The 21,033-nt window shown below is 60.6% G+C and overlaps 1 protein-coding gene across 8 annotated transcripts in view; it reads left to right on the top strand.

Annotated features, from left to right (window-relative positions):
- Window positions 1–21,033, top strand: part of TNS3 (tensin 3) — a 207,626-nt gene that overhangs the window by 77,497 nt on the left and 109,096 nt on the right. For 7 of the 8 annotated variants that reach the window (XM_078059911.1, XM_078059910.1, XM_036102704.2 and 4 more), the window contains 2 exons: window positions 17,186–17,238; window positions 18,997–19,168. In XM_078059911.1, coding sequence (XP_077916037.1) covers window positions 19,019–19,168 — 150 coding nt within the window. In that variant the 5' untranslated portion in view covers window positions 17,186–17,238; window positions 18,997–19,018. Of the gene's footprint in view, window positions 1–9,136; window positions 9,253–17,185; window positions 17,239–18,996; window positions 19,169–21,033 lie in introns of those variants that run through there. The other variant, XM_036102722.2, reaches the window with a different exon arrangement.

The following is a 21,033-nucleotide window of genomic DNA, read 5'->3' as shown; positions in this document are numbered from 1 at the left end:
TACCTCCGGGTTAAAAATAGACCGAGAGGAAAAGTTCCGTGTAAGGAGGAATTCTGGCCCACAAATGTCGAGAAAATGAAAGAGTTAAAATGTGCCAAGTTGCAGACCGCAAGTACCCGAACAGCCGTGACCCTCCGTAACCTCCTGGGTCACAGAAGGAAGCTGGTAGGGTCATGTGCCTCCTCCAGGGAAGTTGGCCGCGCGTGTGGGCCTCACGGGAGGCCCGAAATCAGACCAGAACCACCCTGAGCCCAGACCCATCCACGGCTTCCAGGAAGCACGGGGTCCGAGCCCCATGGAAGCCTTCCAGAGGGGTCAGCGAAATCCCCGGGCGGGTGGGGGGAGTTTGGCTGGGCGACAAGCATGTCAGTCATTTCCAAAAACACTGCAGGAGGAGGAAGGATCTCTATTGTCAGGAACCGAGGAGATGTTAGATAAACATCGTCAGACTTTATTTGGAACTCGATTCCAACAATCTGACTGTAAAAAAGAAAAACAAAACAAAAAACAAACCCAAAAAGCTTGTAAGATGGGGAAATTTGAACGTTGACTAGCGATGTGGTGGTATTAAGGAATCACTGCTTGTGGTAGTGGTGTTTTGTTGTAGTTTTAAAACCCGGTTTCTCTTCTGAGGATCCCTGCTGACGTGTTTGCAGAGGGAGCGAAGGGATGTGTGGGGCTCATGTTGTGACGGTCGAGGGAGGGGCGGGGTGGGCGGTGGAGAGCAGGTGGCATCCGGAGCTCGGCGCAGGGTCAGGATGCAGGTGAAGTGGGAGCACAGAGCTCAGGGCTTCAGGGCTGGCCAGGAACTGTGTCGAATTACCCTAGGACCAGCCCGCAGGCGTTCCCCTGGTTTTCCATGAGCTAATCAGGCTCGCCCGAGCGTCTTCCTTGTGGCGTTCCGGGTGGACGGCTGACATCTGGAAAGACCAGTCCGCATAATGAAGTTTTGCTGAAAACCTGCTGAGTTCATCAGCACATGACACGGGGTTGACACAGTGTTTTCCGCACAGAAGTGCTTGCTTCATGTCTGCCTTCCCCGGGGCCAGAGCGCTGGAAGACAAGGTGCCCACCCGTCCCTACCACGGCCTTGACCTTCCTCAGGCGAGGAGGAAGGCGCCCTGAGGCTTAGCGCCCTCCAGGAGCGTAAGGCGTCCCTCCGCGTAAAGAGACAGGGTCACACGCTTAAAAATACGACTGGACGAGACTGTGGTTGTGATTCCTTCTGGAACATTACTGTGTCAGATGTGCTGTCTGGGGCCGTTAGAATGGGCAGGTTTTCCAGATGTTTCTGGCGTGAACCCGAGACGAATGATCGACGGGTTCCTATCGATTCAGTTGCGGTCCAGCCTCCTTATTTGTTGATTTTGTGTGTGCACATCTGCGACCTTGCTAGAATGTGTTTGTCATCCCAAACCCGCCGTCCCTGTGCGTCCAGGGTCACCTGTGGACACGCGCAGGACCCGCCGAGCACATCCGCAGCTGAGACGGACCCCGGGCGGCGTCCCCTCAGCCCTCCTGCTCCGTGTGAACACCTGTCCTTCCCGAGGTGTGTGCAGGGACACGTCGTTTTGCATTTCTGTGCTTTTTGTCGGTGGTTTCACTTGGAAATGGAACCACATGCGCGTGGGTGTGTCTGGTGCTCTAAGCACACGAAAGCTGTGCGGCCGGTGCTCACGGTGACGGTGACAACCTCACGACCTGCAATAGCAAGACTCGAGGGCACTGATAAGGTGTTGATGGTGGGTCCTCAGGCCGTTCCGTTGCTGTGTTGGCGCCTAAGAACTCCCTTTACCCCTGACCTGCCCATCAGAGAGCGCGGACTCCAGCCCACGTTCACCACCTCCCCGTGAGCCTGTGGTGGGCAGTTCCCGTGGTGTTTTGGGGTGCCAGGGAGTAGGGAAGGAGGCTGTTACCGTGGCACCGGAAGAGCTCCCTGGGATCCCGAGTCCCAGCCCTGCTGCGTGCCCCACCGTGCCCAGCCTGGTCCTCCACTCCGTCTCGAACCCAAGTGGGTTCGGGAGGGTCCCCGCCCAGCAGGCTTCTGCCCCTGGGCTGGACTGAGTGTGGGTGCATGCTGCTGTGACTGTGTCATTCTCCCTAGGACGGCGACAGCCGCGTGTCACACGCTGTCCACCGCTTCTCACTCGGTCAGCCTGTCCTTTTAAATAGTCGGGATTTGGGATGTCTGGGCGGCTCAGTCAGTGAAGCGTCTGCCTTGGGCTCAGGTCATGATCCCGGGGTCCTGGGATCGGACTCCCTGCTCGGTGGCGAGTCTGCTTCTCCCTCTCCCTCTGCTGTTCCCCCTGCTTGTGTTCCCTCTCTCTCTCTGACAAGTAAATAAAATCTTAAAAAAATAAAAATTAAAAAATGGTTGGGATCTGTAGGTGGTTGTTGAATTGAAATGCCTGTGGCCTTGCGGAATGCTAAGCCTCACTCACTTTCACACTTCCTTGCGTCTGAAACGGACGGCTGTGTCCGTCTGTCTTTGCGTCCCGTCCTGCGGCTGGGGTTCCCCTGCTCTCAGCGAACCCTCTGAAATTCCCCGTTTGGCCACCTCCGAGTGTTGTGAAAGCTTGATGGGACGGCCGACCTCCCCGTGCCCTGGGTTTGCTCCGTCCTGCAGCTGTCCTGTGGGGTGTGGAGGAGCCAGGGCGCTGGGGCCCTGCCCTCCCAGGACACGGACACGCCTTCAGAGCTGGAGCAGATTTCTGCCCTTTTTAGGCTCCTGAGTTGTCGGTTTGTGTGGTATTTTGTTAGACTCTGCGGTGACAGCGGCCAGTGCATCTGGCCAGAACCGGTTTGGGAGTGGACACAGTGGGCGTCCGGTCCGTGTCCGGTCCACGTCTAGTCTGTGTCTGGTCCATGTCTGGTCCACGTCCGGTCCACGTGCAGGGTGACGGACAATGTGGTACAGGATCGGAGAGGAAGGTCCGAGTGCCCGGCCAGGGGCAGTGGGCGATAGGCATCGGTCTTCCCGAACGAAGGGGGCGTCCAGCCAGTAGGGCAGCCTGGGATGACTTCATTTATGTAAATCATTTAAATTTTTTTTCTTACGGAATGTAGTCAACGTGCCATGTTACGTTGGTTTCAGATGTAGAGAGACGTGGCAGGTCTATACATTACGCCACCGCGTTCGCCGTGGAATCTGTAGTCACTGTCACCTCACCACTGACTGTGTTCCCTGTTCTGTGCCTTTCGTCCCGTGACTTGTTCACTCCGTCACTGGAAGCCATGCCTCCCCCTCCCCTTGACCCATTTGCCCCCTCTCCCCGCTCCGGGCACCCGTCCGTTTCTTCTCTGTACTTATGGGTCTGATTCTGCTTTTTGTTTGTGCGTTTGTTTTGTTTTTTAGATTCCACATGTAAGTGAGATCATATGGTGTTTGTCTTTCTCTGTCTCAGTCATTTCACGCAGCATAATACCCTCTAGGTCCATCCATGTTGCTGCAAATGGCGGGATTTCATTCTTTTCTGCACCTGAGTCATATTCCACTGCCTATGTGTGTCTGTGTGTGTGTGTCTGTGTGTGTGTGTGTGTGTGTGTGTGCATACCACCTCTTTATCCATTCATCAACCAGTGGACACTGGGGCTGCTTCCATATCTTGGCTGCAATAAGCATAGGGCTGCATACAGCTTTTCAAATTAGTATTTTGCTGTGTCTAATAAGGGGTCGTATCCAAAATATATAAAGAACAACTCAACACCAAAAAAACAGGTAAGTTGATTAAGAAAATGGGCCAATGACCGGAATACACATTTTTCCTATGAAGACATCTAAATGGGGGACAGACACATGAAAAGATGCTCATCATCACTCATCATCAGGGAAATGCAGATCAAAACGACAATGAGATACCACCTCACACTTTGTCAGAATGGCTAGTATCAAAGAGAGGAGAAACGGCAGGTGTTGGCCAGGATGCGGAGAAAGGGGAACAACGGTGGGAATGCAAAGTGGTGCAGCTGCCCTGGACAACAGTATGGAGGGTCCTCAAAAAATGAAAAATGGAAATACCATGTGATCCAGTACTGACACTACTGGGTATTTATCCAAACAAAGTGACCTCATTCATTTGGTTCTTGGAAGGCAAGATAAGGTTTCAGCCCAATCAGCAAACCTCCAGGGGGCTCTCACTGTGGCTCCAGCCAAAACTCACCTGCCGTTTGCATTCAACATGAATCTGTCTTTTCTTTCCTTTTTTTAGAGAGAGGGGATGGTGGGGGAGGGGCAGAGGAAGAGAGAGAGGGAGAGAGAATCTCAAGCAGGCTCCACACTGAGTGCAGAGCCCGACACGGGGCTCGATCCCACGACCCTGAGATCATGACCTGAGCCGAAATCAAGAGTCGGACGCTTAACTGACTGAGCCACCCAGGTGTCCCGCATCTGTCTTTTCTGGAATGGGGTCCTTGCTGTCTAGCATGTACCTCCACACTCAGTCTTATGTTTACCACCCGCCCTCGTTGTACATCTTCCCCTTTGTGTTGTTCGGCTCCACCGTTTACGGGGTGTGTGGGGGGGTCCACACCCATGGTAAGCACTGGGCAAGGTAGGGATTGAAGCTAGCTGTTCAGTGAATTGCCTCTGTCAGGGGGGCGTCCGTGGGGATTACAGGATCTAACCTGTGGACTCCCTGATACCCAGTCTCACTCCTACGACCCCTGTTACAGCGTCGACTTCAGCCATGCTGGGATCATTCTCATGGAGAGCTGCCGCAGCGTCTGATCACCCCGCGCTTTGCTCCTCCTTGTCCTGCCCTGATAGTTTGCATTTCCGTCGGTCTCCCTCTGCACACGAACATTTCTTGTGCACGCTGTTTTCCCAGCCTTTTTAACCTGCAGTCGCGAAGGGGAGACAGCCTCTCGTGTGGGGTCCCAGGTGCCCTTCTGAGCAGGGGGCTGTTTCCGCACCTGGGACTCCACATGCCCATCTGGCTGCCCACAGTCAGCCCGCACTTCCTGGAGGGAGAGGGCAGAGCTGGGAAGGAGCAGGGGGACCCCGGGGAGCGGCGGGCCGGCATCTCGGTCCTCACGCACGCGTTCAGTGAAGCCAGGTGCTGCGCCGTGCACGTCCTGGCCGCTCAGGAGGGCCCTGCCGTTTCTCTTGTTACGGATTTAGCATCCTGGGGATACTCGATCTTTGCTCCAAGCTCTGACCTGGGGAGCAGATGGGGGGATGCATCCACAGGAGCCCCGAGGCGTGTCCTCTCCTCCCTGCTCCACTCCTGGGGACACAGCTTCCCCTGTCCCGACACCTCGAATCCCTCTTCAGGTTTGCCAAGGCAATTCCATTCTGGTCCGCTCCTCACCTTTCGGACCTCTGTCCCCTCTGGAGCACAGGTGTGTGCAGTCCCGGAGGTTACAGGACGCCTTCCAAGAGACGGGCTGTCGGAAGTTCTCCCGACAAGAGGAAACAAAGCAAATTGCCCTTGCAGGTGATTATCCCGAGGCAGCCACTAAGGATGCTGAGAAGTTGTAAACTGTGGGATGTTTATCACTACCACCTGCGGGAGACAAACGTTCAGGTGTCCGGGAAATTGGGCTCTAGCTGGACTCTGGATACCACGCAGGTGTTAAAAATTACTTTGTGGGAGAAAATTTGAGGATTATATTATAAAATTGAGGAATATAAACTTTCAGATCCAACCCGGGCTGGACATCTGGCCTCCTAGAGTGTAGAAAGGAGAGAAAAGAGATTGGTGTGTGTAGAAGGCATTGCTGGTCTAAGCCTGGTCATTGGCCCGTGGTGCGTTCCCAGATTGAAACTCCGGAGCGTAGAGGCCGCGTCTGAACATCAAGGGAAGTGGGACTCTCGGTGCCGGCGAAGCTGAGCTTTGGCAGAAGTCCCAGTCAAGGTCCCGTCGGTCTGTCCGTGTGGGTCCCTCTGCAGGGGCAGCCGGCCTCGGGCCGCAGGCAGGGACCTAGGGCAGCCGTAGCTTCCACTGATGAGCCATGTGACCTTGGTCAGGTCGGGTCGGGCAGGTGCCAGCAGCTGTATTTCCTCACAGGTGAAAAGGAAACAACATTTCAGTGAGGAATTAATAAGATCGCGTGTGAGTGCCGTCCAGCGTGTCCTATTCCATACGCAGTAGGTAGGGTGACGTTATTTGGGGTGGGCTTTGTGGATAGGGTTGATCCCAGGAAACTTCTTTCCTGATTTTATCTGTGTTCTTTGGGTCCAGCACCGTGTCGTCGTCTCGGTCTTGTGCCCGGGCTCTTAATTGTCGGAGAATAACTCGGACGTGGAGTCTCCTTAGTGCGGGAGCAGCTTGGTTAGAAAAGCCGACAGGGCGTTTCGGGGCGAGCTTGTCTGTGGCTGGGCTGCCAGGAGCTCGCCCGGGGCTCAGGACCGCCCCGGCTCAGTGTCGTCCCCCGCTCACAGGTGAGGACCCGCGGGGACAGGGTGTACTGGCGCCTCCAGGACGTCCTGTCTGTGGAGACGGAGCTGGGCTTGGAGCCCAGTTTCTCCTGCCGAAGGTGCTCTCCCGGGGTCCCCACGCTGAAGTGACAGGACGGTGGCAGAGGCACCATTTTGGGTGGCATGGAGGAGGCCTGTGGGTCGTGTCCTGTGGGCCACGTCCTGTGGGCTGTGTCCTGTGGACTGTGTCCTGTGTCCAGTGAATCGTGTCCTGTGGGTCGTGGACTGTATCCTGTGGGTCATGTCCTATGGACCGTGTCCTTTGAGTTGTGTCCTATGGACCATGTCCTTAGAGTCGTGAACTGTGTCCTGTGGGCCATGTCCTGAGTCGTGAACTGTGTCCTGTGGGCTCTGTCCTATGGGTCGTGTCCTGTGGGCTGTGTCTTGTGGGCAGTGTCCTATGTCCCGTGGACTGTGTCCTGTGGGTTATGTCCAGTGAATCATGTCCAGTGGTCTTGTCCTGTGGGTCGTGGACTGTGTCCTGTGGGTTGTGTCCAGTGAGTCAGGTCCCGTGGGCCGTGTCCTGTGAATCGTGTCCTATGAGTCATGTCCTGTGGGCCATGTCCAGTGGGTCGTGTTGTCTGTGGCTTGCCCACATGCTCCCACAGTGTAGGTCCGTGGACCCCCACTCTGTCTCTGCACCATCTCCCTCCTCAGCGATGGGACCAAGTTCTGTGGGTGCCACTCCTCTCTCCTGTCCTCTTGGTTGCCCAGACCCCCTGCCCGGCCTCAGCAGCTGCCTGCACTCCTTCCCCTGCCCCCTGGGCTCTGTGGACAGCCTCGGTGGCGAGAAGAGGACCCGCTAATAAAGTGGACGCTTACCGAGGGCATACCTCGTGCCGGGGAGCGTGATCTCACGCGACGTTTCTGCACTGAGTCATGTTCTCTGACCATCCCCAGCGTGCAGGTGGGCACACGGAGCCTTCCAGAGGCCAAGTGTCTGTGGCCTGCAGGCGTTCTGGAGCATAGCCCTGGCTTACCGCAGGACCCCTGCCTCCCTTGGCCCCGCACTTTGCAGGCCCGTCCTCCCCAGGTGCTCCCAGCTCCTCCTGGCCCAGCTCCACCCTGGAAGGCCCGCCGTTTCTGCCGCCGGACGGCACTCCTGTCCTGCAGCCCCTCAGGGACACCGTCACCGCTGTGCTGTTCTGTGGCGCTTCCAGGCCTGCCACCCAGCCCCCCGCCGGGAGCTGTGTGGCTCATCGTGCTGGGGCGATCCTGAGTAGTGGGGCCTGGTTTGGATGGAGCACGGGTGTCCGATGCTGGCCGGGGAGGAGGCTCGCTGGATCATCCCGGGCATGTGTGAGAACAGACGGGGCCGCCGGAAGGCCCTGGTCCACCTGCCAGTGGTCAGGTGCATGGGCTGGCCATCCTGGGAACCCCTGCGGTGCCCTTCTCATGGCAGCACGGCTACGGTCCTGGACTGGGCAGCTTGGTGGGTGCACCGGGCCCCCTTCCCAGGACCATGAGCCCTTTACTCTGGGATGTCCAGGTGGGGTGGGGGGGGCCTCCCTCTTGGTCCACACTTGTCAGCCTCTGAGGGTCTTGGAGGCTCGGAGCTGGCTGTCCCACGGGGCCGTCCATGGTGGGAGGCCTGGGCCTCGGAGCAGAGTTGGGACTGGTGCTCCCAAGAGTGAAATGCAGTTTGTCTGCAGGTCTGCTGGCCGGACAGGTGAAGGGATGGCTGTCCCCATGCTCTCGGGAAGCCCCGCTGTCCTGCAGGAGCCGAGCCGCCAGAGGCAGAGACCCCGGCCCGTGGGCTCGAGGGCTCCCTGAGCGTCGGGGCTGGAAGGAGACCCTGCGTGGCTCCCTCGCAGCAGGCCCCCGGGTCCTGGTGCCGGGGACAGGATTGTGAGGGCCCTGCGGGACCCACCACGCCCTCCCCGTGTCCTCTTTACAAGGACAGGTGTTCTCATGAAGGGATCGTTAAAATAAAAGCATCAGTGTGTGTGAGGCATCATTATCGATGAGCCCACATGGGTCTCCCTCTGAATTTAAGGGACGTGACTGGCCATTTGATAACGAAATCTGACTGGTTGCCAGTGTAGACCATGGCGGTGGGGGACGGCGCTCTGCTGTGGGCCCTTCCTCTCCTGATTCCGAGTGACATGTGACCCCGCTCCATCCAGCCTCAGACGGGCCGGGTGCCTGTCCCACCGTCTGCCAGACGTCCAGCCCCATCTCTCTTTCTGTTTTGGCCTCCAGGAGACTTGGAGCCCAAGGGGCATGTGTGTTAGGAGAGAGCTCTTCTCTGGTCCAGCAACACACTCGGAGCTTGCTTCTGTGTCCGCTCCGTGGTTCTGTGTGAACGTTAAGGGGCAGAAGGAAGGTGGGGGAGGGCGGAGGGCGGGCCCAGGCACCCGTCGGGCTCAGGATGCTGGCGGGCGACCTGCCCACCCAGGAATCAGTCCGTGGTCGGTTGGTCTTGGGGCGGGGGCTCTTTGGACACCGGAGACCCCTCTCTGGGCCCCTGTGTCGACGCCCCCCGGAGGGCGGGTGTGGGCTCCTGAGGACACGGCCCCCGCCCGGCGCGGCCTGTCCTGCTGGCGTGGGCCCCGCGGGGCCTCGGGAGGCCGGGCAGCCGGTGCCCGTGCCCTGCGTGCAGGCGTGCGTGCGGCCGCTGGGGCTGGGCGTGCCTGCCGGCTCTGGCACGGCTGCCCTTGAGACTTGCCCAGCCGCAGCGGGGCGGGCACTGTCCACCTGCTCTCGGCCCCGCCGCCCCCTGAGGCCGGGTGCACGGAGAGGGCGCGGGACTCCGAGCAGGGAAGGGGCGAGGCGGTGGGAGGGAGCTGCTTCTGGAAGGAAGGCGAAGCCCTGGCTGGCCCCTCGGCAGCACGGTGAGTTCCTCCCCCAGGGCTCTGTGGGGCCGCCGCGGGCTGCCGCGTGCTCTTGGCAGTGGGTCAGTCCCTGGCGCCCCCCCTCTGTCCGCTCGCGTCCTTGTTCTGCAGCGAAGGGGCAGTAAAAGTTCCATGTGGCGCCGCGTGGGACGCTTCCCCTGCTGGGGACCCCAGACGGGGGTGAGTGAGAGCTCGGTCCCCCGCCCCCCTGCGCCAGGGACCTCCTTCCTCCCTGCCGCGGGCCTTCTCCCCCCACCCGGTGTCCTGCATCCCGTGTCCGTCCGTATGGTGCAAGCCCGCCTACGCACCCCAGAATTCTGAGTAGTTGGTGACAAATGATCACAGATAAAATCTCAGACTGAGCGAGACCTTGCTTCTCAGAGGAGCTTGGGGACAAAGTGACGTTGTTGTCATTTCCTAACTTGAGCCTGGTGTGTCTTTCCTGGAGCGTTCCCAGAGAGCGTTAAGAACAGTTCGAGGTGGGCGCTCCTGAGAATGACTTTGTTTCTGGCGTTCCCCTCCTGCAAGGGAGGAGTGGCTGGCTGGCTGGCTGGCTTTGGGAAGGTTGCTCGTGCGCGTCTTGTTTCTCGGGTGGCACGGGTGGTTCCGTGGTCGCACCGGGCGCTGCATTCCGTGTGGACTTCCCGGGTGGGGGGTTGCCTTTCTGGGGCCAGGCCCCCCCGCCCGCCTGGCACCCAAATGCGACAGCCGTGTGCGCGGCTGATGTTTATTTAGCGCTTGTGTTTGGTCAGCTCCTGTTCTCAGCCCTATACGCCTATTTCCTTATCAAATCCTGCCGACACCTCCACTTTCCAGAGGAGGAAACTGAGTCACGAAGGGTTGCGTCAGTCTCTCCAAGGCCAGGCAGCCCCAGGGAGCCACAGGGCTGGCTTCAGACCCGGGCCTTGGAGTGGGACGCACTCAACCCCTGCAGCCCGCCTGCCGGGCCGTGGGTGAGTGACATGACCTTCAGGTGTGGCAGCTGAGCGGGGCTGGTGGTTGCTTCTGGAAAGGGTTTTCCATGTATTTTTTTCCGTTTGCCCGTGCGCCGCGCTTCCGCGGGTGCCTCCTTCCTGAGGGCACAGCCGGCCTGCTCCCTGCCCGGCCCCCAGCCCGGGAGCCCTGCTTCCTTGTAAATCTGGCTTCAGTTACGCAATCGTCCCTTTTGTTCCTTTTTACGGAACTGTTTCCGCTGCGGGTTTCAGGGCCTGTCAGCACAGCGGGCCCCACTTCTCTGGGGCCCCTGGCGTCCTCCCTGCATTTCACACCTTGCAAAGGGACTCTCTTTGCTCTTCCCCGAAGAGCCAGAGAGGGTGAGGGGAGGCGGGAAGCAGGGGTGCATGCAGCCTTTCATCTCCAGCCCGGGGGGCCTGGTGCTGCCCTCCCCTCCATGTGAGCAGGAGCGAGGGGTGAGCTCCCTGGTGGGCTCAGCAGTCTGCCTGGCCAAGAACACCCTGCCCCAGGTCCCTGTCTTCGGGGACAGGGATGTTCCCGTGAGGCTGCGCACAGTGTGGTCGCGGGAGATTCCGGGGAGAGCATTAGCGGGAACGCTGTTAGCGTGGCCCCCCGTCCGTGAGCAGAGCGCACATTGGACAGCTCTGGGGAGCCGTGCTGTTCCATGAGCCTTCCTCGGTCTCCGAGGTCTGTGCTCTGCAGGGGACAGTCTTTCCCCAATGTCGTCGATTCCCTGTGTTGCGGCCTTGCCAAGGAGGACGCACAGACTACTTTTCACTCTGCTGCTCTTTGAGGTGGTAAATCTGTTCAGGCCCCTCGGGTACGTTGACTTTTGTTATCCTAAGAATAAAGCTAACCAGGTACTTATTACCAAAACGCAAAAGCAGGATCCCTGTGCCTCTGACATGGCCAGATCGTCCGTCGGACACGTTGAGGTTAGCGGTTGGCTTATTCTGCTCCGCCCGCTGCTAGGGACAGGATGTGGCCCCAAAGGTTGAGTGGAACGTGGGAGCCAGCGCCCCTGCGGGTCTTCATGGCAGAGGGTGCAGAGCATGGACAAGAATGCACACAGCCAGTTATTTCTGTGCAGCTGAGATCTGGACCCTCACAGGACTATAAACAGGACCAGGGATCAGGGGCTGCTTCGCTGGGGAGGCGATGTGTGAGCTGAGAGGTCTAGGATTCATAGGGGCTAAGCAGGTGAGGCTTGCCTAAGTGGGTGGGGAGCATTCCAGACCTGTAGGGCATGTGCAAAGGTCCTGGGGCAGGAGGGGTGGAGTGTGCTTGGGGGACTGGAAGGAGGGTTGTGGGACAGGAATGGAGAGAGAGAGGCTGCCCTTTGCCCACAGCAGTGGGATATGGGGGCACGGCACCAGCATTAGCTCCCGTCCACATGCACGACTGATGCCCACGCCAGCCCACATGGGGACACTGCCACTGCGTGAGTCTCCTTAGGCAGGTCTGCTCCGTCCTCCTGGTTTGCGCGAGAACACGCAGGAATCGCAGATGCTAACGACGCGTTGCTCCTCGCCCACCCTGCTCTGGCCCCACAGCGCCCCTGCAGAGGGCTGGCTGTACCTAGTAGCCCATTTTACGGATGAGGAGCCCGAGGCACCTGCCCAAGGTCACACAGCCGGAGCCTTCAGAGTCCTCACACGGACACTTAGAGACAGGCCTTCCTTCCTTTGCAGGACTGGCCATCCCGTGTGGCCCTGCGGTCACAGCCCCCAGAGGGGTGTGGTATGGTTCTACCCCCCGTGTGATGGGGGCTTGCTGTCAGTGTCCTCCCTCCGCCTTCCCATCCGGGGCTTGTCCTCACCGCCCTCCCCACCCCTGCCCCCCGAGCCTGGTCCTTCTGTAAGCCAGCCGGGTGGTCCTCGTGCTCTGCTAGCCACGAGGCATGGGTGCAGATGTTTGTCCAGTGTCCCTTTTCCCGGAAGCCCATGGGAGCGCATCAGCTGCCGCTGCGATACGAGATGGGGAGATCCACACGTCCGTCGCGTCTTTTGGCCTGGACAGCAGTCCTGTTAGGTGAGAATGCGGTGCCCCGACCCCAGTGCCCTGTGCGTTCTTTCCTGAGACGCAGGCCTTGAATCTTAGTGAGGGCTTCGGAGCATTCGTCTTGTGCCCACACGGCCTGACTTTGGGCGTCCCTTAGCTACAGACCCAGCGGTGCCCACGGAGAAGGGAAAGGGATGATGGGCTCCCTGCCATCCTGCTGATCAGGTCCCAGACAAGATCAGCGATCAGTCCCACAGCTCCCCAGCCTTCCCTCCGCGGTGTCCTCTTAGAGAGGGGCCAGGTTATGAGCTGCAAAGCCATGGTACTGCAGGGGTGGGGTTCTGGAGGATGGGGCGCTGGGGGTGGGGTTCTGTAGGATGGGGCGCTGGGGGTGGGGTCTGGAGGACGGGGCGCTGGGGGTGGGTTCTGGAGGATGGGGCGCTGGGGGTGGGGTTCTGTAGGATGGGGCGCTGGGGGTGGGGTCTGGAGGACGGGGCGCTGGGGGTGGGTTCTGGAGGATGGGGCGCTGGGGGTGGGGTCTGTAGGATGGGGCGCTGGGGGTGGGGTTCTGTAGGATGGGGCGCTGGGGGTGGGGTCTGGAGGACGGGGCGCTGGGGGTGGGGTTCTGGAGGATGGGGCGCTGGGGGTGGGGTCTGGAGGACGGGGCGCTGGGGGTGGGGTTCTGGAGGATGGGGCGCTGGGGGTGGGGTTCTGTAGGATGGGGCGCTGGGGGTGGGGTTCTGTAGGATGGGGCACTGGGGGTGGGGTCTGGAGGACGGGGCGCTGGGGGTGGGTTCTGGAGGATGGGGCGCTGGGGGTGGGGTTCTGTAGGATGGGGCGCTGGGGGTGGGGTCTGGAGGACGGGGCGCTGGGGGTGGGTTCTGGAGGATGGGGCGCTGGGGGTGGGGTCTGTAGGATGGGGCGCTGGGGGTGGGGTTCTGTAGGATGGGGCGCTGGGGGTGGGTTCTGTAGGATGGGGCGCTGGGGGTGGGGTTCTGGAGGATGGGGCGCTGGGGGTGGGGTCTGTAGGATGGGGCGCTGGGGGTGGGTTCTGGAGGACGGGTGTGTAGGACAGGGATCTGGAGGGTGGGCTTCTAGAGCACGGGCACTGCAGGATCACCATACGAAGAGCAGGTGTTTCCTGCCAGCCTTGCGTGGTCCCTCACCCCCAGGTGAGGTAGGGACTGGGGTTCCTGTTCTGGGAAGACAAGGAGTGTGGCTGGAGCTGGGGCAGTGAAGGACCTGCCCACGATCATAGGGTGCCAACTGGCCGAGCCCGCGTTGCCCGAGGAGCCTCGTGCCTTGACGAAGCTTGGACCAGCTCCACCCGAGAAAAGGCATCCAGCCCTGCCTTCTGCCCCCCGGGGGAAACCGGCTCGGAAGCGAGCACCGGGCTCAGTGGGCCTCTCTTAATAGAAGACACTTGTGTCTACGTGCAGATCTCACGGTGGTCCCCGTCCCCTTCCGAAAGATGGGTGCGGGTTGATGTCCCACGGCTGCAAAATTGCTTTCGCTGTGCCTGTTTCTTATATAAAAGTCACATCATTAGCCAAAGAAATGAGGGTCGATAATTGCAAAAGCGTGTTGAGCAAGACAGCCCCTCCGGGCCGATGGAATGACTGCTTACCTGGTGGAACGCCCGCTTTGCTGCTTGCCGGCGTGTCCCGGACGGCAGGGCTGGCCCCAGATGGCTAGGGAGGCCAGTGACTTCACCGGGGGCCCAGGACCACTTTGGGGTCCAGCAGGGGAGCTCCCGGGCCGTTGCGGAGATGCGGCAGCACGGGCTTTGCGGTTTACCTGTTGCAGGTGTAACCTTTGCCACAGATTCCCCGGGCACCCCCTTGCCCTCGGGGTTCGTGGTGCCTTTAGAAGTTGCAGGCTGCGATAAGCACGTGCCAAAGCGGCCAGGGGTGGAGGGGGCTGGGCCGGGCCGAGGCAGGTGGGGACCAGACGGGAGTGCAGGAAACACCTGCTCTCTCTCCAGACGTGGTGTCGGTCCGTAAAGAGTGGCGTGTCCTTGGAAGGCTCCCGAGGGAGGTGGGCGGCCGCTCTCCTCTTGCAAAAGCACACAAGAGAAACGTGCAGCTCGGGAGGCCTGGGGTCTTCGCGCAAGAGAGCTTTTCTTAAACTTCCCGAACGTGGTTAGGGTGTAGGGTTCTGGTGAACAAGGGACCTTCTTCAGTAGACTTTTACTAAGTTGGTTTCTGGGTCGTTCCTAAGCCACGAACTGTGCTGTGGTGTATAAACGGGGGCCTGGTTTTTGAGCCCCGAGAGCAGGTAGATTCTTCACTTTTGAGTGAAGATGCACAGAGACAGGGAGCTCCGTGTCCGCCTCTGACCAGCGCCGTGTGCGGGCAAGTTGTGCCCCGTCACGTTGGTTGGGCGTGCCTCTCGTCCGCTGCACAGCGGACCTTCCCGGCAGCCGAGGGGCTGCTGTCCCAGTGTATCCCAGCGTCCCCGGGTCCGGTCACTGGTGCGTCGTCTGCTTGGCTAGGTTTCCCCCCATTGGGGGATGGTGGTGCACCTCGAGTCTCAGAGCCTGGCTGCTCCACGGGACTAGCTCTCCAGGAGAAGCTCTCCCGACCTCCTTGATGTTGGTCTGGCCCGGGGACAGGCTCGGCAGCACGGGCTGTGGGCCCCCAGGGCCGGGGGATTGAAGAAGTCTCGAGTTTGGTGTGAGAAGTTGCTACAACACCGTCTTCCTGAATGCCTGTTTCCCAGGCTGTGCAGCGAGGACGGTCCCGTCTGCTTTCCTGGGGTTCCTGCTGGAAGCCAGGTATCCCGGCAGGTGGGGCCGTGCTTGCTGACCTCAGTCAGCCCTCAGGGGACACCGTGCTGGTGGAACGGCGGACCGGGGTCTAGGGCTGGCTGACCTCTGTCCTTGGGACCCCCGTCACTTCCCCTGCATCACCTGTTGGCCACGCCCGTCCCCTCGCTGTCCCCAAGGTACACAATGATGCCACTTCAGGGTTCGGGCACCGCTGTGCTCTGCCCAAGACACACTCCCTTCAGGTGACCCCCTCCCCGCGGGGACCCCCGGCCCCTCCACGCTGAGCTGCAGCTATCACCCGAGGGCTGGGGGGTGTGGGCGGTGAGTGGTGGTTCTGGCCCGTCATCCCCTCGGGTGATGGGGGGGGTTGGAAAGGTATCTGTGCTTTATCCACACACTTACGTGCGTGGCCCTTGCCTGGTGGTTCTCGGTCTGTGCACATCCGTTTGGTCTAAATTGACGTAGGGCACAGTGCAGTGGCTGCAGGTAGGCGTGAGGAGCCATGGGAGGGTGGGCAGGCCCGGCCTTCCCATCTCGCTGTGTGTGTGTGTCTGTGTGCATGTGTGTGCTCGTGTGTGTGCATGTGTGCATGTGTGTGCATGTGTGTGCATGTGTGTGCATGTGTGCGCATGTGTGCCTGTGCATGCCTGTGCATGTGCATGTGTGCATGTGTGTGCGCGTGCGCCTGTGTGCACGTGTGTGCATGTGTGCATGTGTGTGCATGTGTATGTGTGCATGTGTGCGCGTGTGCATGTGTGCGCATGCGTGTCTGTGTGCATGCATGTGTGTCTGTGCATGTGTGTGCGCGTGCATGTGTGCATATATGTGTGCGTGTGCATGTGTGCATGTGTGTCTGCATGTGTCCGCATGTGTGTGCATGTGTGTCTGTGTGCATGTGTGTGCGCGTGCATATGTGTGTATGTGTGTGCGCATGTGTGTGTTCAGCGGTCTGCCTTTCACGCACGTATCTCTGTGTCTGTGTGCCTATCATCTGTCTGTCATGGATCTGTCTGCCATCCATCCATGCCAAGGGATGCGGGTGGGGATTCTTGGGGGCCTGCTGGGACCCCTCAGGGCTGCTTCGGGGAGCTTGGGCCCAGCCTCCCTGACCTCCTGGGGGCCGCTGTCCTGTGCTGCTTGGGGTCCTGGCACCAAGGGAGCGGGCTCAGTCAGCCCCCAGACTTGTCTGTAAGGGGACACGTACGTAGGAGAGGCATGTGTCCGCCAGGGACAGCCAGCGGGCAAACTCTAGGCATTCTGTGCGCGGAGGAGGGCGCCCTCCAGGTCCTGTCTCTGCCTGGGGGCCTGGATCATGGCCTCTGGTTTGCAGTTGGCTTAGGCACAGTGTTGGTGTGACTTCTGGGGAGTGTCCGTCTCCATTCCCGAAGTAGCCAGGATGAACCAGGTGCCCAGTGGGGTGCTGGTGAAGTGGGGTGTCCGAGCCTGTGAAGGGTTCCCCAGGCCCGGGATCGGCGGGAAGCAGGAGGGAGGGCTGGGGGATCTGGGCATCCTGCCGTGCACGTTCCCAGCATCGCCCCCCTTCGGGGGGAGTTGCGCCCTGGCTGGTCCACAGAACAGGGCCAGGACACACGGCAGGCCCCAGAGGGGAGCCGCCCTGTCGTGGGAAGGGCTCTCCCCACTTCTGCCGTCTTGGGCAAAGCCTTGCATACCTCTTGAGCCTTGGTTTCCCCGCTGCTGGAATGGGGAAGTGATTCTTACTCATGCAGTGGCTGGGCGTGTCTCCTGAAGTCATACATATGCAGCCTTCGGGTATCGCGTTAACACACACGCACAGGGAAGGGTCGTGGAAGTTGTAAAGCAAGCTGGAGCTTTTCCCTGTTCGATGGGCTTCTTAAACATAGACACAGTGGTTAGTCATTTTTTTCAAGTATATACTAGTGGTAAAGTTAATGGTAACCGTGACCTTGGTCGAGGGCCACCTATATACAGGGACAAGTCCGTCCCTGTGGGTCCAGCCCACTGTGGATCCTGTCCTGCGGGCTGTTCTGGGAGCCTGTGGCTGGGGGTCCGCAGTCCCCAGGCCGAGATGCCCTGACATGCCGGAGACCCTCCCTGGCCTTAGGATGAGCCCACGGTCACCGTGTTTGATTTCCCACCTTAAACCGGGACAGGCGGTGTCCTTCCTTCTTGGCGGGCTGCAGGCTGGGGCCGGGGGACCGAGAATGACCCATGCTTTGTCGTTTGCAGGCTCCGGGGGGTTCTGCACCGTCCACTGCTCTCTGCCGTGCCAGACCACCCAGGTGAGTGGCCAGCCCCGTGCGTAGCTCATCCGTGTGTCCCTGCCCGGGGTCAGCTTGGTGTTACTTCATTCCGTAGTCATCTTAAGTTTTTTTTTTTTTTTTTTTTGACTTTAGGAATAAATGTTCAAAGGTGGTACATATCCAGTGTTTATTTATTTTCTTTTTCTGGGTGCAGCCTCCCAGCATTAAAGCCCAGATTGTGGGAAAGCGATTCTTTCCACGCACAGCTGTGGCGAAATTGTGCAAGTGAACGTTGGGGGCGTTGCAGGGTTGAACCCAGCAGGTGCATTGAGCTCTGTCTGCCTGCGCCCCGGCAGGTGCTTGCTGGGACGGCCATATCCAGCACTCCCCGTGGGGCGGTCCCTCAGGAGCTGCGGTTGGCGGAGAACGTGCATTGTGACTTTTTAAATCAATGTTTAAAAAAACCTGATTTATTTTTTAAAAGTAATCAAAACTCTTTTGCATACCTCTGTAGCGCATAAGGTAGACAAAACAAAATCTTGGTGATTGTTTACATCCTGATTTGAATAAATCAGCTTTAAAAATTAAGTTTATGATCTTGGATCTGATTGATGTTCCTTCTTTTAGGTATGATAACAACCTTGTAGGTATTTCTAAAAAGCTTCTATCTTCTAGAAAGAAATACTAATGTATTTATAAATGAAGTGACAGAATGTCTGGGATTTCTTCGAAGCAGAGTGATGGTGGAGGTAGCAGGGCGTGGGGGGCATGGGGGCTAATTTTGAAGTCGGATGATGGGTACATAGTGGTTTGCAAAACTGTTTTCTATGTTTTTGGATTTTTCCAAAATCAGGAGAGAAACACATAGAAAAGGGGCAGTAAATAAACAGACAACAGTCACAAACCCCCAGAGCTCATGGCAGTGACAGTCGTGAACCAAAACCAGCATCCTGCGTGTGTCCTGCATCCCTCCATTGTTTCGCCGTGGGGTGTCACCCCGTTGGGATTGACCCAACACCTCGTCCCAAACACCCTCAGCCCTGAGGGCCTGTCCTTCCGGAGAAGGAAGGGGTGGAAGGGGGAAGGCTCTCGGCCACGGTCCCCACAGCACGTCCTAGTGATGCAGGTGCACCTGGGGCCCGTGGGCAGGCCCTCCCCTCTGCAGGCCCAGTGAACTTGGCAGTCCAGCGCTCGGTCCTCCTGCCTCCGCACCCCTGCCCTCCCACCCGCTGCCCCCACCCCCCCAGGTGTCCTCAGCAGAGAGCCCGCACACAGCCCTGCTTGTTGACCCGGCCGCCTCTCCTTCCCAGGGGAGGCACCCTGTCTTTGCAGCTGCCGACATCCCTTCCCAGGGGGTCCCCTCCGCGGCCTCCACAGCTGCCCCAGGATGGGACACGAGAACTGGGGAGCCCCTACGGGTGCCAGCCAGCGGTGGCCTCTGTTCTCCCCACCCCCTGCCTTACGCTCCCCCCCACCTGGTGCCATCCCCACCCCCTGCCTTATGCTCCCCCCCACCTGGCGCCGACCCGACCCAGGAGGGAGGACCAGGCTCCTCCCCAGGGTCCCTCCCGAGGGGCTCCCTCTGCAGTGGAACAGTGTGCTTCTCCCCCGTGTATGCGCCGGGGTGGTGGTGGTGCCGCAGAGAGGACCGGGCAGGGCGTTTGGGCTCGTGTGCTCCCGTGACCGGAGACCACGTGGAAGAGACTGCACAGGCTCCCGCGTGAGCACCGCGGGCCGGCGCCTCGGCGTCCGCCGCTCCGGGAACCCACCCCGCTCCTGACCGGCCCCCTCTCCTAGGCCCGCGGTGCTGAGCCCCACCATGGACGACGGACGCGAGCTGGACCTCACCTACATCACTGAGCGCATCATCGCGGTGTCCTTCCCCGCCGGCTGCTCCGAGGAGTCCTACCTGCACAGCCTTCAGGAGGTGACGCGGATGCTGAGGTCCAAACACGGGGACAACTACCTGGTGAGTGGGGGGGGCACTGAGCAGGAGGGGAGGGTGGGGACGGCGGGGGGACACCGACTGTGAGGACAATGAGGGACGCCGAGTACGGGGACAGTGGGGGGGGGGACGCTGAGCACGGGGAGAGTGGGGGGAGGACGCAAACGCGGGGACAGTGAGGGGGGACGCTGAGCGCGGGGAGAGTGGGGAGAGTGGGGGGGGATGCTGAGCGCGGGGACAGTGAAGGGACGCCAAGCACGGGGACAGTGGGGGGAGACACCGAGCACAGGGAGTATGGGGGGGATGCCAAGGTGGGGACAGTGAAGGGACGCCAAGCACAGGGACAGTGGGGGGGGCACACTGAGCACAGGGAGAGTGGGGGGAGGATGCTGAGCGTGGGGACAGTGAAGGGGGACACCGTGGGGAGAGTGGGGAGAGTGGGGGGCAGACGCCGAGTGTGGGGAGAGTGGGGGGGGACATCAAGCGTGGGGAGAGTGGGGGGGGACGCCGAGCACGGGGACAGTGAAGGGACGCCAAGCACGGGGACAGTGGGGGGAGACACCGAGCACAGGGAGTATGGGGGGGGACACCGAGCGTGGGGAGAGTGGGGGGGGGATGCTGAGCGTGGGGACAGTGAAGGGACACCAAGCACAGGGACAGTGTCGGGGGACAGTGAGCACGGGGAGAGTGGGCGGAGACGCTGAGCGCGGGGACAGTGGCGGACACGGAGCGCTGTAACTGGGATGACACTGAGTTGCTGAAATGGGAAGCAGTCACTGATGTCTCGGGGTGGCTGCTGAGCCTGTGGGGGTCGTGGTCCCCTGCCTCTGCGCGTCTGGTCCTCCGGGCCCCCGGTTTCACGGAGGTGCCCTGGGGCTCCTCCCCCTGGACCTCTTGTCCGCCGTGCCGCCTGCTGTGCCTGTGGCCGCCGCCCCGGGTGCCCTGCGGGTGGGCAGCCCCCCGGTGTGGCCGGCGTGCGGCATCAGACAGACCCGTCGGCCCCGGTGGGGGTCGGCATCCTGGTGTCAGAGCCCAGCCTTTCCCTCCTGCTGACCTGAGCCACGAGGACCGACGGGGGGCGCCCGGAAGCCGCTGTGCCCTGGGGACGCGTGCGACGTGGTCGGAGGGAGCCCCCGTCTGGGGAGGTGTGGGCCAGCGTCCCGTGCGTCCCCCGGCTGCCCGGTGTGACCACGGCGCTGAAGTACAGTCCCCGCGCTTCGTCTGCGCCTGTGCCCACACGGCCTCCTTACCTGCTGAAGCTGCTCATCTCTGTCCCGCCTGGCACACTGAGGTTGCCACCTTTTTGGATGACTACATGACTGTCTGCAAGAGCGGCCCAGAGGCAGAGCGGAGCCGAGGGGCCCCCCGCCAGCAGCCTGTGTCGGCCCGAGCGGTCAGTGCGGCCCGAGCAGCGCTGTCCTGGCCCCTGAGCACCTGCCTCTTCCCCGGATGGCAGTCCTCAGCGTGACCTGATGGCAGGCAGGGAAAGCGTGTCCCAGCCCAGCACCCAGACTTCTGCTCTGGGGGCCCCGCATCTTCAGGACGGCAGCCTTCTGCCCGGGGCAGTCTGCTCTGCAGGAACGGTCCCCCTCCTCCGGAATCCTGGCCCAGGGGTCAGCTCTCTCCTGGTCCCTGCGCCTGCCCTCCGTCCGCCCTCTGTTCACTGTCCCCAGATACCCAGGAGGGCCCTGGGCCCCGGAAGGCAGGAGCCTGGTCCTTAAATGGGACAGTGCAGCAGCTTGGTCCAGTTAGAGGGGCTGTGGACCTAGGTCAGGGCAGAGCCGCGCGTCCCAAGCAGACCTGCACAGGCCCCGAGCTCAGCTGTCTCTGCCGTGAGGGGACCTGATCTCCTCTCCCAGGCCTGCTGCAGCATGGTGGGGTCCCCGCCG

The sequence above is a fragment of the Halichoerus grypus genome, chromosome 12 (genome assembly GCF_964656455.1).
Source record: "Halichoerus grypus chromosome 12, mHalGry1.hap1.1, whole genome shotgun sequence".
NCBI lineage: Eukaryota > Metazoa > Chordata > Mammalia > Carnivora > Phocidae > Halichoerus > Halichoerus grypus.
The sequence above is the reverse complement of the archived record's forward strand: the minus strand, read 5'-3'. Positions and strand labels throughout refer to the sequence as shown.